General features: G+C 50.9%; 1 protein-coding gene across 1 annotated transcript in view; it reads right to left on the bottom strand.

Moving 5' to 3' along the window:
• Positions 1–1615: 1615 nt before the first annotated feature.
• The window catches only part of LOC144731679 (collagen alpha-1(VII) chain-like), a 66939-nt gene continuing 55197 nt past the window's right edge, over positions 1616–13357 (bottom strand). The window contains exons 29-35 of the mRNA XM_078612855.1: positions 10622–10690; positions 9972–10052; positions 9620–9655; positions 8155–8199; positions 6317–6385; positions 3519–3614; positions 1616–2249 (exon numbers count right to left, since the gene is read on the bottom strand). Of these exons, the coding sequence (XP_078468981.1) occupies positions 2130–2249; positions 3519–3614; positions 6317–6385; positions 8155–8199; positions 9620–9655; positions 9972–10052; positions 10622–10690 (516 nt within the window). The 3' untranslated portion in view covers positions 1616–2129. The remainder of the gene's footprint in view (positions 2250–3518; positions 3615–6316; positions 6386–8154; positions 8200–9619; positions 9656–9971; positions 10053–10621; positions 10691–13357) is intronic.

The following is a 13357-nucleotide window of genomic DNA, read 5'->3' as shown; positions in this document are numbered from 1 at the left end:
CACCCATCGCACGCAACCTGCCGGTCGACTCAACGGATGTATTTAATCATGCATATATACTTTGCATGTGCGCCTTGTAGATATGATGTTATTTATTTATGCACCACGTGCATGCATAATTAAGTCAACGCTCCATACGGCTAATTCAGGTATCGTTTTCTCTGTGTTTAATATGTAGTCTGTGTACGAGGGGGAATCTCACAGCTTCCCATATAGCTTCAATTCGATACTCAACCCAACGCCTTACTCCTCCTGCTCCTCTCAGCCTGTTCACATCGGTGGCCCTGCGAGCGAAATCTATTAATTATCATTGTTATTGACACTTCTGAAGCGCCTTTCACTCGGATTTCACAAAAGTTGCCGGATAAAACAAATATTCCCCGTATGGCTTTAAGAGACCAGTGGGGCAAGTGCTGTTAGCGAGCAGCACCTACGAAGGCCGACACGGCGCACGAGGGGGTGGGTGGCCAGCACCACGCCCGGCCGCCTTTGTCTCCCGAGCGGCGATGTTTACACACCGCAGCCAGGTACTCATTTGAGGCCGAGTTGACCTCGGGGAAGACCGGTTCAGATGATAATTGTAACTTGTGTTGGCCGTGAGCGGGAAAGGAGGAGATCCCGGTATGCACGAGGGAGCAGCATCACTAAGCAGCCTTGTGAGTCGAGGAGAAGAATCTTGAACTCTTGTCGAAAACGGGACCGGCATCTAGCGGAGCGTTGCCAGCTCTGGGGGTCACGTGTCCGGCATCCGGCGTAGCTGCGCGAAAGGATTCTGGCAGGCCGCATTCTGCACGCGCTGCGGGCGAGTTGGCGCTTTAACAATGGGGATTCCGGCAAAACAGTGATTTGCAAAAGTCAATACGAAAGAGAAGCAAACGCGTGGACCAGCCTCCGAGTGTCCTGGACCTCTCTGGCCTCTCTATTTTCATGCAATGAAGGAGGGCCATTGCCTGAAACGTCGCCTGATACTGTACATACCTTTCCGTTTAAAGCCACGCAGTGTTGCTATTGGGAAGCCACTGGAGTTGTGCACTTTAAGATTGAAAACTCAATTCTCTGGAACTGATTTTTGTGTTCAGTGTATTGTTGTCCTTCCCCCGCGCACCTCCGATTAGCACGGTTGGCTACGTATGGTGCGAAAGAAGTCCAACATACATACTTGTTCTCATGACACTGTGTGCCCATTCCCACGTCATTTATTTTCCTTTAGATGATGACGACGATGACGATGATTTCGATGTGTTGGCGCGCATAACGATGATCATCAGAGCGATGCGGGGAGAGCATCCCGCAACGCCTACTCATCGCCAGCTACGTACATACACACATCGGCATCTGAAAGGCAGCAGCCACAGCACCTTGGGGGCTTCGAGCGGCCACGAAACACCCCTCGGGCGTGCTGATCCGGTGTCCAAACATTGGCGGCCGGCAACGTGAGTGGGCGGTTCACGTTGGCTCAGTGACGGCGTGAAACAAGTCCGACGTGCGTACGTACGCGAATGATGAAGGGCGCCCGGGCGTTTTTTTATTTTCGTATTTTGTTTTGTTTCCCCCCGCCCCGCCGTGCATGTGTGCGTGTGCGCCCGCGTGCAATCGTGCTCATTGCGGAACTCACAGGGAGGCCCGGACTGCCTTTAGTGGCTTCGCCATCGCCGCCGTACCCGGGTGGTCCCTGAAAGAGACGCGGAGGCGCAACGCCAACACGCAACGCGTTATTGACGACGCGTTATTAACGACGCGTCATTAACGTTTCGCGACGACGGCCCCCGCCTCCCGCCGACAGCGCCGCTGTCACACCTGGGGCTGCGGTGCCCAGTTCCCACCTCGCTGCACCGCCGGACAGAATTCAACGCGCGGCTGTCAGGGTGATGGATGATCCAGCACTCGCTGATTCACTCGCCGGTGATCAGCCCCCTCCTTATCTGCTTACCGTCGGTTAATGTTCCCGTGAAAAGAAGGCCAAAGTACTCTCGAGAGAGCCCCTGCAGAAGATACCGCGTCCTCCTCTCACTCACCCACACTTTCCCCCACCGCGCGCCACCGGCCGTCCGATAAATCATGGGCTACACATTTTATTCTGCTCGTCGGGAAAGAGGTTGGAGGAATTCATAAATAAACTCATCCCATCGTTACAACTCTCGTGCCAGGGGATTGGACCCCTGGGGACGCCGACGTGGCAGCATCTGAAATCGACAAGAGTCCACCGAGATCTCGATACTCACCCTCTCTCCTCTTTCTCCTTTGTCACCCTGTGCAGAAACAAGAGGCGTGAGAGCAAAGAGCATTCAAACGCATGAACGGCGCTCAGTACACAATTCCCACGAGCCAATGCGATGTTGTATTCGCCCAATCGTGTAAATATATCTAATAATAATAATTATTCCAATTTATAATGCGCATCTAACAGTCAAAGTCTCCGCGTTTTAATACGAGCAGTACAGCAGTGCTGCCCAGCTGGTTGAAATTCCACATTTCCAATAAGCTAGAGCAGGTAAAAAAATTCTCCGACCAGGATTCTAACTGATCACCTTGCAATCACGGAGGTCTATACTGCTAGGCTGATTTAACATAAATAATGCCGGATAATATTGTTCCTGAAGGCCCATTGCCTGCTAAACTGAAATACATATATATTTTTTACAGAAACAATTACATGTGTCTATTTATTTGCTAACCCATAATTCTCGGCAGTTTGCATTCCTTTATTGCAGTTCCTCTGTGAGAGGATAATTTGAGCATTAGCTGCTTTCACGAGTTGCTCCCCCTCGCAAGTCAACGCAATTACCACGGTCGGTAACGCGTAATGGTCACGGCGATTTTCTACACGATGCCACGCTCGCGTCGTTCCCCCTCCCGTGGCCAAAGGGATCACGCGAACCCCCTCGCATGTGTGCGGGACTCGCAAACAGTCGCTCCTCGCGCAAAGCGGCTCGTAAGCGTGAGAACCGACGCTAGCAATAATGCTTTTTTGGTCTCTACAGCGTCATTCGTGGGTCATAGGATCCCACAGCGCTGCACGTTAATTGTGTATATGAGAACCAAATTCCATACGGAGCCACTGCCAAGCAAATGAAAGCCCTACTAAAAAGCATTACACAAATTAAGAAATGGCAACCAAAACAAGACATCACGAGCAATAAAGAGGTTACCACAAGCCATGGAACGTAACGGCCGTGACAGTGGCGGTCCCTATTGAAAGTCTTATCCTTTCCGTGGGAATGTGGAATTTCCCACCAATGCTCGAGCCACGGAGGATATGACGTTGATTTTTTTGGGAGTTTATTTGGGGCCGATGTCTTTCTGGTGCTGGTGGATGATGGTGGCGGTCGTGGTGGTGATGGTGGTAACAGGTGGGGGAGCACAGGTGGTGCATCTGCCGGGCATCTCACTAGTGAACCCATAACACCTGGGACCGTCCCTGTGACCTCCTATCACAGCGAACCCAGCCTGGCACAAGCCGCTGCGGTGACGTCGCTGCCTGTTATTTTGGCGACCGTCGTTTTCCTCGGTGTTTTTACCTTGCCAGAGAGGCCCGGTTCTCCAGTGGGCCCTTGAGGTCCGGGGGGGCCAGGTTCCCCACGGAATCCCTGGGGGCCAGAATTCCCGGGAATTCCCTGGAGGAATATCGGAGTGTGCAGAGTAGTCGGGGGAGGTGAGGGGGGGGGGGCGTAGGGAGGTGGGGGGGGAGGACAAAGAAGATCAGGACACATGCACGTTCGGAAGATGAATGAACACACGCACTGGTGGTTTGGCAACAATTCAAGCAGTCGCCACTGCACCTGTCTCTGGCTGCATGGCCACCATCGAGCGCTCGACTCAGAGTCCGAGGACAGACAGAAGAGTGGGGGCCCCAAGTCGTCCCGGTGCTCAACCTCGCCAACGTCATTCCTCCAGAGTGGGCGCAATGAGCCACAGCCGGCGTGGGAAACGTGGCGTGTCCTGAATTCTAAGACCATCGTAATCATCATCATCATCACCCACATGATGATGATGCCTGGTGGGATGGGGATGGTTTCGTTGTATTTCGATGTTTCTGGGTGATTTCAACTTCTGTCGTGTTTTTGTATCGTTTGTTGTTCTAACCTTTTGACCTGCCCCAACTGGACATCTGTGAAAAAGAGCTTTACAGCTTACTGGATTCCTTCAGTATAAATAAATATGCTGATTCTGATATATGAACGATACAAATTTGAGTAGCACTTCGTGGCAGGCCAACACTGTTGGTACTGCAAAGAGATTGTCCCCTGCCATGAGAATGTGGAATTTTCGGCCAACAGAGATGGGCACCGTTCCGCAACGCAGGAAGACACCTGGGTGTCTGAGCTTCAACCGCATCCGTGCGGCTTCCACAACTCGCCTTCAATCACAAACCCCTTCCGCACCGCCACCCCCACCCCCCGCCGTCATGAATGGAACGCTCCGTGCCCAATGCCACATGCCTCGGCCAGCTCCAATAGATCACTTGAGAGGAGACCATTCGCATTAAGGAGTGGGATGGGACTAAACGTTCCTGCTGATGCGACGCCTGGCGATGATTTGATACGCATGCACGTGTCATCTCTGCCTTTATTCCACTTAAATTTATTCCCGTACCGATTAACTTCATGAGGGGCGAAGGATTCCACAGGAGACGTTATCCGTTGCTTTGTTTCTGTGTGTGTTGCGTGCGTGTGTGTGTGTGTTACACGCACAATGTGATTCCCACACATTTAAAACACACGCAGATGTATATCTGAAACCGCTCCTGGCCGTCAGATTCACCGACACACACCGACCAGTGCGGTAAAATATGGGTCAAACAATCCCCATGATCGACACGGTGTGGAGAGGCCCTTACCCAGCAGTAGATTGACACAGTGCTCTAAATTATTCTTACTTCATCACTAAATACATGCATCATGGTCAGGAATTGAAGACAGGTTGCTGGGGTTACAGCACAGTGCGTTATTAGCCCGGGAGCACATCCTTTCAAATATGACTCATCGGTACCACGTCGGGTGGCCAATGCTAACAATCATTTTCTGTAAGCATTTTATCTATAGATTTCGGATGTGTACGATAGCAAGGACACCATAGTAGCCATTTATGAGAAAAATATCATTGAAGAAGGGTATCGTAGTACATTGGACATAATATTGTTTTATTTTTATCATATAAAACATCCACAGAATATAAAAATTTTAAAAATAATAAAATGTACGAAGAGATGGAATCTGTGTGAATCGTTATGCCTGCGGTGGATACTTGGCAGCATTTGGCAGCCCAGGTGGTACCAACCGACCCCCTCGGGTCACGGGCTAACATCCCTGCAACACCTCCACCGACCAGTCGCGGAACGAGCGGCATGGAAACAACGACTCACTTAAAACGCGGTTTACATTTATTTTTAAATATGAAAATACTTTCATTTGTGTCCCACGTTCGTATTTTAATTTAACAAGAGCACTAAACGTTTGGCTTCCGCCAAGATTGACCCCACCTGACCGTTTGCCGCACCCCCGACAATATCGCTGACTTACGCCACTGCTTCCAACTGTTTGTGTCCTAACACCCGCCACAGGCAGACCCTTCACTCAACCTCGCAGAGCACAGAGGCAAAGCGTGGGGGGTTTTGGCGACCACATCTAAACACCGACGCAGCGCGCGAGCAGGCGGGAAGGGGGGCGGTGTAATTGCGACCGCACGCTGCCGATTGTTCAAAAAAGCCACTTGACCCGCTCACCAACGCTGGCGTGGGCCCGGCCACCACAGCTCGGAATGCATCGTCCGGAATCGAGTCTTTTCGCGCGCGGCGCTGCGAAGTAACCCGAGAGGCGTGTGGGTGGTGTTGCCCACGCCGAGACCGCGTGTCGTCAGCGCACGGCCAAAACCTGCCCTGACGGTCTCCCCGTGACCTGCTCACATCTCTTCCCTTCCCTCCCTTTCGGTCGCCGGGCTCGTGGGGACCACTCTCCGATGCCCGCCTCGGCAACTGGTCCTGCCTCATCCTGCGCACATACTGCCCCTAGGGTGAAGCGTTCTTGTCTTGCCGGATCGAATCTACAACACCCACCTGCCAAGAAGATGATTCCCTGCAGTCACGAAAGCTTTAAATCGAAATTTAACCTCCAACTTGCTTACTCCCCGCCCCCATCTACCCCCCTCCCCCGGCCCCACTTAACCCACCATGGCCATCCGCTTGTTCTCACCGTTGGCGTCTTTACCTCGCCATGCCTTCTACCCCGTCTTGCCGCGAACTTCCGAGCATCCTTCACTGGGCACGCCGTGCTTCCGACGCGACGGGAGTTTGGTGAAACGGCCGGTGCCATGAACTCACCGGAGAACCGGGCTCCCCTTTGCGGCCAATTACTCCTCCCGAGCCGTCCACCACGACCCCCTGCTCACCCTGCACAAGAGAACAAAGACAAAGGTCCCCCGCGTAGCCTTTAACAAGACTGATGGGGGCAAGTGCTGCTGACGAGAACTTAATAAGAGGCCGGCGCAGCACACGTAGGGGCGGTGTGCCCACCACCGCGCTTGACCACCTTTATCTCTCCTTGTCACTTGATGTTTATGCATCACACCATGTACTCATTTGGGGCTGAGACGACCTAGGGGAGGCCCAGGACCAGTTAAGATAATCGTCACCGGTGTTGGTGGCCGTGAGCGGGAATCGAACTCGGCTCTCCGGATTGGTAGCGCAGCGTAGCGCTAACCGCTACACACACACACAAATAGACACACGTACACATGCACAAGGACACACGCAGGCATACAAACACAGCACATGCAAACGCACATTGTCAAGCGCACAAAGATCTCCCCGTGAAGCCCTCCGGATTATTGTCGCGAATGCTGTTAGCGGGCGGCTATCCACTCGAACATTTAATCTAGCCAGCACAATGCAGGGCCACCTTTGTCTCCCCATTGTCGACATTCAAAACAGAATGCCGATGTGAGACTGACTCTGCGGAGGGGAGGCCCATGGCCAGTTCCAATCCCCACCCACCACCGTTGTTGCACCACGGCTGGGGATGACCGGGTTCGTAGCGCAGTGAACAAACCAAGCAAAGCAAGCCACCGCACCGCTGCTCAAGACGACACAAGAAGCGGAATTGTGTTAACGAGTTCCAATCCCCACCCACCACCGGTGTTGCACGACGGCTGGGGATGACCGGGTTCGTAGCGCAGTGAACAAACCAAGCAAAGCAAGCCACCGCACCGCTGCTCAAGACGACACAAGAAGCGGAATTGTGTTAACGAGTTCCAATCCCCACCCACCACCGGTGTTGCACCACGGCTGGGGATGACCGGGTTCGTAGCGCAGTGAACAAACCAAGCAAAGCAAGCCACCGCACCGCTGCTCAAGACGACACGAGAAGCGGAATTGTGTTAACGAGTTCCAATCCCCACCCACCACCGGTGTTGCACCACGGCTGGGGATGACCGGGTTCGTAGCGCAGTGAACAAACCAAGCAAAGCAAGCCACCGCACCGCTGCTCAAGACGACACAAGAAGCGGAATTGTGTTAACGAGTTCCAATCCCCACCCACCACCGGTGTTGCACGACGGCTGGGGATGACCGGGTTCGTAGCGCAGTGAACAAACCAAGCAAAGCAAGCCACCGCACCGCTGCTCAAGACGACACAAGAAGCGGAATTGTGTTAACGAGTTCCAATCCCCACCCACCACCGGTGTTGCACCACGGCTGGGGATGACCGGGTTCGTAGCGCAGTGAACAAACCAAGCAAAGCAAGCCACCGCACCGCTGCTCAAGACGACACGAGAAGCGGAATTGTGTTAACGAGTTCCAATCCCCACCCACCACCGGTGTTGCACCACGGCTGGGGATGACCGGGTTCGTAGCGCAGTGAACAAACCAAGCAAAGCAAGCCACCGCACCGCTGCTCAAGGCGACACAAGAAGCGGAATTGTGTTAACGAGGCTCGCTTGCAATTTGCTCCGCTGGGTCGGCGTTAGCCGCCCAGGGCGTGACGGTTTGTTTCGTCTCCCATTGCTGTTCGCTCCGTGCCCACACCCCCCCCACCCCATGTACCGTCCACCGATGCCCACTTTATTGAGGGCGATATTGGCACGTAAAAATGTAAATGTGTTGATAGGTTTGAACGATGCACACTAATGATAGTGGATAATTAGCTGTATTGTAGCAAATACCTTTTCTCCTTTCATCCCTGGCAAACCGGAGGGACTTTGGCGCCCCTAGACAAGGTGAGGATAAGGAGATCAGCAAGCACAATGTTTCAATATGAAGTCATCATTAACATCACGATCACCGCCATCGCCATTCATGATCACAATCACCCCCGCAACGATGATCACGATCGGCCTCGTGATGATCATTATAATCGTGATGATCATCTTGATCATCATCATCACAGTCAACGTCATGATCAGCTACAATCTGTCTACTGCTGGATGGAAGCCTCCTCGAGCCATTGCCATTATTGCTATCAGCACTGTGGTCATTGTCACTGTCGCCACGATCATCAGCGCCCTTTTATCAATGCGACGAACAGCGTAGGAGGTCACAACGACACATTTGATCACTTTTTTGAGTGGTCTGCAACACACAAACAAAGTCAACACACCAATGATTTCTCACACCTTTGGAAATGTTAATGCACAGTATTCGTTAAGGTAAAGGTGCAGCCCTGAAATTGCTTGCCCACCTCACTGCCGGTGGAAGAGCCTCCACGAGAGGGAGCTCTAGAGGGCCCTTGTGGAATGTAATTCGGCCTACTTTTGAACACTGGCTATATATCTTGGAAGAGCTGAGAGTACCCACACTTTATCCCACCACCACCACACGCAACCTTCCGATTGACTTAACTGCGGTGTAGCCATTTATTACTAAACCAAACTTTTTATTTTACCAGGTAAGGCCCACTGAGCTATATGTCTCTTTTTAAGAAGCGAGTTGGCCACAAATGATAGCCCAACGAAGTGGCTTTTAGCATGTGGATATTTATAGCAGCCAAATACTCTGCACGCATGTTTCCAAATGTGGAGGGAAAAACCGGAGGACCCAGAGAAAAATCCACGCGTTCACGGGGAGAGACACGCAAACTCCAAATATGCAGGAGTCAGCGTTAGGATGGAACCCACGACCTCCTGCATACCAGGCGAGGTAGTTAACATCTTTACGACCGTGGCACCCTTAATATTGTAAGGGCGCTCATTTATACTACTGGGTGAACAGGAACTTCCACGTAATGAAGATTTTGGGATTAATTGCGTAGAAATAACTGTGTCGTTAAGCCACCACCACTCGACACAGCCAATTAGTAAGGTTTGTGACGTGAACAAAACGTGCCAATTACTTCCTACTTCAGCACACCGGCGTGTTGGAGAGCCGACCTACGTGTCATGAAGAAACTTGCACCGTTGTTTAACTGCCGTGCCGGGAAATTGAACCTGTGAGTGGCCCCTGTGGCGTACTTGGCCCTTCCACCATGGCAGAGTCCTCTCAGCATCGGTATTCCAACAGGATCTGTTACAACTTTCCTCCTGGAACATCTCGGGTCTCGTGGTGCCGCATCAAGACTTTGGAGAAAGCCGCAAAGCATTGTCGCCGCCACAAGGCATTGTGGGATAGAGCAAAGCATTGTGGGTTACTTACTGGTTCTCCTGGTCTCCCTTGAGGACCAGTCGCCCCCTGTTGTGGAATAAATGGGAAGATTCATCTAAACGACCATTCCACTACTATGTAAATTGACATTAAATAGTCAAATCGTCTCTGATATGAAGACCAGTGTGGCATGGCACCCATCTCTTTCCTGCACCTCCGATTAGCACGGTTGGCTACATACAGTGTGAAAGAAGTTCAACATACATACAGCAGTCCACATTCCTTTGGCAAACACTGTCGACTTCCCAAAAAACGGTACTACTTTTAAAGACCACAAAAAGCAACTATTGCCATGGCAATGATGATGATTTGACGAGTGTGAGCTGTGCAGTGGAAAATGTACCGGGGGTCCTTGAGATCCACCTTGCCCAGGGTTGCCCGGACGCCCTGGTTGTCCTGCCAACCCATCCTGGCCTGGCAAACCCTACAGACAAAATCAACAACAACACGGATTAACAGAGAGCACAGGCCGTACAAATGTATGGTTTTGAGGCAATATACTATCTTTGTTACGAAGGGGTTGTCTCATCATTGTCTTTATCATCCTTAACATCAACATCCCTCCGCAATCAGCAAAAAAAAAGTAGCAGCTGTTCTCCTTGCTGTGCAGAAGACGCAATGAAGACGAAGTTCAAGACTCACCCCCGGCTCGAACCCCTTTCTACAAAGACCCCAGTACAGCCATTCCGACTGTTGGGGTAATTGCTGTGAGCGAGCACCTTTCAAGGCCGGCACGGCAAACAAGTGGGTGGGTGTGTGCGGCAAGCACTACTACGCTTGGCCGCCTTTATCTCCCTAGCGGCAATGTTTAAACGAGTTGACCTAGGGGAGGGCCAAGGACCGGTTCAGATAATCGTCACCGGTGTTGGCCGTGAGCGGGAATCGAACTCGTGTCACCGGGTCCATTGCACCGTGCGCTAACTATTGCTCCGCTGCTCCCCGTAGGTACACATATAGAGAGTGCAACACATCACACATCGCACACACTGTCACCTGTTCTCCTTTCTGTCCCTTTAAAACGATTCCTCCATTGCCTCCGCTCCCAGGAAAACCCTGAGGACCCTGCAGTGAACAAAGCAGTCAGATCACATCATCAATTGACAAACTCGAGGCATCGTAATCGTTTTACGAACCCTTTCCAAAACCAAGCTTGAATGGGTTAATGCGTTATTTCCATCTGTCCATGCAGCTGTCTGTCTGTCTGCCTGGGGTAAAGATAATGCTCGTAATATGATGAGCCAATGTGCAGGGAACTTCGTATAAATGTGTGTTCTTACTGGGGATGTAACTTGATTGAAAAATTTAAAACCGGCCAAATTTTGTCGAAGAGCTGCCCAAAAACTTGAAAGACACAGACTAACGTCATTTGCAAACAAGCAAATGCATTTTTGTCCTGACTGCTACCTGGCAGCTTCCTTACAACTCGTAATAAGTCCCAAGGGTAGACGTGTGTTGGACAGCGTTACATAAATTGATCCGTGCGTATGCTTTCTCCTTCTTCTGTGATGAATGACCAAATTGTGTTAAATCTTAATTTTAGAACTTTCGTGACTGCAGGAATTATTATTTGGTTCTTTCGGTTAAGTCACGTGACTTAACCGTGACTTCACCGAAAGGACCAAATTGTGCTGGTGCTGGAAGTTAGTGCACACCTGTAATCCAACATTTTTTTGTAGACGGGTTAAGCGGACTAAACGAGGAGTGTAAAAAACTGCTTGGCTACAAGGTGGCCACACGGATGAAGTGCAATAAGTAGGCTGCCAATCGATATATGCTGACTGTATAAATGTTGTCTCTCCTCTCTTATGCAATGCTTTTCTCAGGATACTCAGGAAACCCTTACCCATACAAAATTGTTATTCTGAAGGAATTGGCCGAACATATCAATTCGGGATCTTCTTGAAACACGGTTGAGACTTGATGAGGCTTGCTTGGGGAAATTATGGCCAGTATCAAGATTATTTTAAGTACAGTGTATTTAGAAGGTATTGTTGTACTTTAAAATGTCTGTTCTGGATGCTTTTGGTTACAGTTTTGCATAAATTTGTGGTTTTGTACATATACCATATATTTTGCACTGTTTTCTAAAATTGTCACTCCGTACCTATCAATGCATTTCTGAAGATCTCCCTTTCCAAATTGATTACATATTCTGTTCTCATCTGATCACACACGGAATAGACTTGAACTATCCAGCCGGTGGCCACTGTGGTTTGAGCACGAGTTCAACTCCCGTTCGTGAGTCGATTCAACCCATCATTGTGAACATGAGTGTAAACCTCTGTGGTAAGTAAAAAAATGGGAACTATTTTGTGGGAAGTCAATGGGTACTTGTTCTATAGATAAACCCGGAGCCCGCTAACCTCACGTGGAATTTGTACCACTACAGTCCAGCGCCAGCAATGGAGATGGGGAACCACCCAACAATGGAGATGAGGCACCACTCAACAATGGAGATGGGGAACCACCAAACAATGGAGATGAGGCACCACCCAACAATGGAGATGAGGCACCACCCAACAATGGAGATGAGGCACCACCAAACAATAGAGATGAGGCACCACACAACAATGGAGATGAGGCACCACCCAACAATGGAGATGAGGCACCACCAAACAATAGAGATGAGGCACCACCCAACAATGGAGATGAGGCACCACCCAACAATGGAGATGGGGAATCACTCAACAATAGAGATGAGGCACCACCAAACAATGGAGATGAGGCACCACCCAACAATGGAGATGAGGCACCACCAAACAATAGAGATGAGGCACCACCCAACAATGGAGATGAGGCACCACCCAACAATGGAGATGAGGCACCACTCAACAATGGAGATGAGGAACCACTCAACAATGGGGATGGAACACCACCGAACAATGGAGATGAGGCACCACCAAACAATGGAGATGGGGAACCACTCAACAATGGAGATGAGGCACCACCCAACAATGGAGATGAGGCACCACTCAACAATGGAGATGAGGCACCACCAAACAATAGAGATGAGGCACCACCCAACAATGGAGACGAGGCACCACCCAACAATGGAGATGAGGCACCACCCAACAATGGAGATGAGGCACCACCCAACAATGGAGATGAGGCACCACCAAACAAGAGAGATGAGGCACCACCCAACAATGGAGATGAGGCACCACCCAACAATGGAGATGAGGCACCACTCAACAATGGAGATGAGGAACCACTCAACAATGGGGATGGAACACCACCGAACAATGGAGATGAGGCACCACCAAACAATGGAGATGGGGAACCACTCAACAATGGAGATGAGGCACCACCCAACAATGGAGATGAGGCACCACTCAACAATGGAGATGAGGCACCACCAAACAATAGAGATGAGGCACCACCCAACAATGGAGACGAGGCACCACCCAACAATGGAGATGAGGCACCACCCAACAATGGAGATGAGGCACCACCCAACAATGGAGATGAGGCACCACCAAACAAGAGAGATGAGGCACCACCCAACAATGGAGATGAGGCACCACCCAACAATGGAGATGAGGCACCACTCAACAATGGAGATGAGGCACCACCAAACAATAGAGATGAGGCACCACCCAACAATGAAGATGAGGCACCACCCAACAATGGAGATGAGGCACCACCCAACAATGGAGATGAGGCACCACTCAACAATGGAGATGCGGCACCACCCAACAATGGAGATGGGACACCACTCAACAATGGAGA

Source organism: Lampetra planeri, chromosome 40 (genome assembly GCF_965212315.1).
Source record: "Lampetra planeri chromosome 40, kcLamPlan1.2.h2, whole genome shotgun sequence".
NCBI lineage: Eukaryota > Metazoa > Chordata > Hyperoartia > Petromyzontiformes > Petromyzontidae > Lampetra > Lampetra planeri.
The sequence above is the reverse complement of the archived record's forward strand: the minus strand, read 5'-3'. Positions and strand labels throughout refer to the sequence as shown.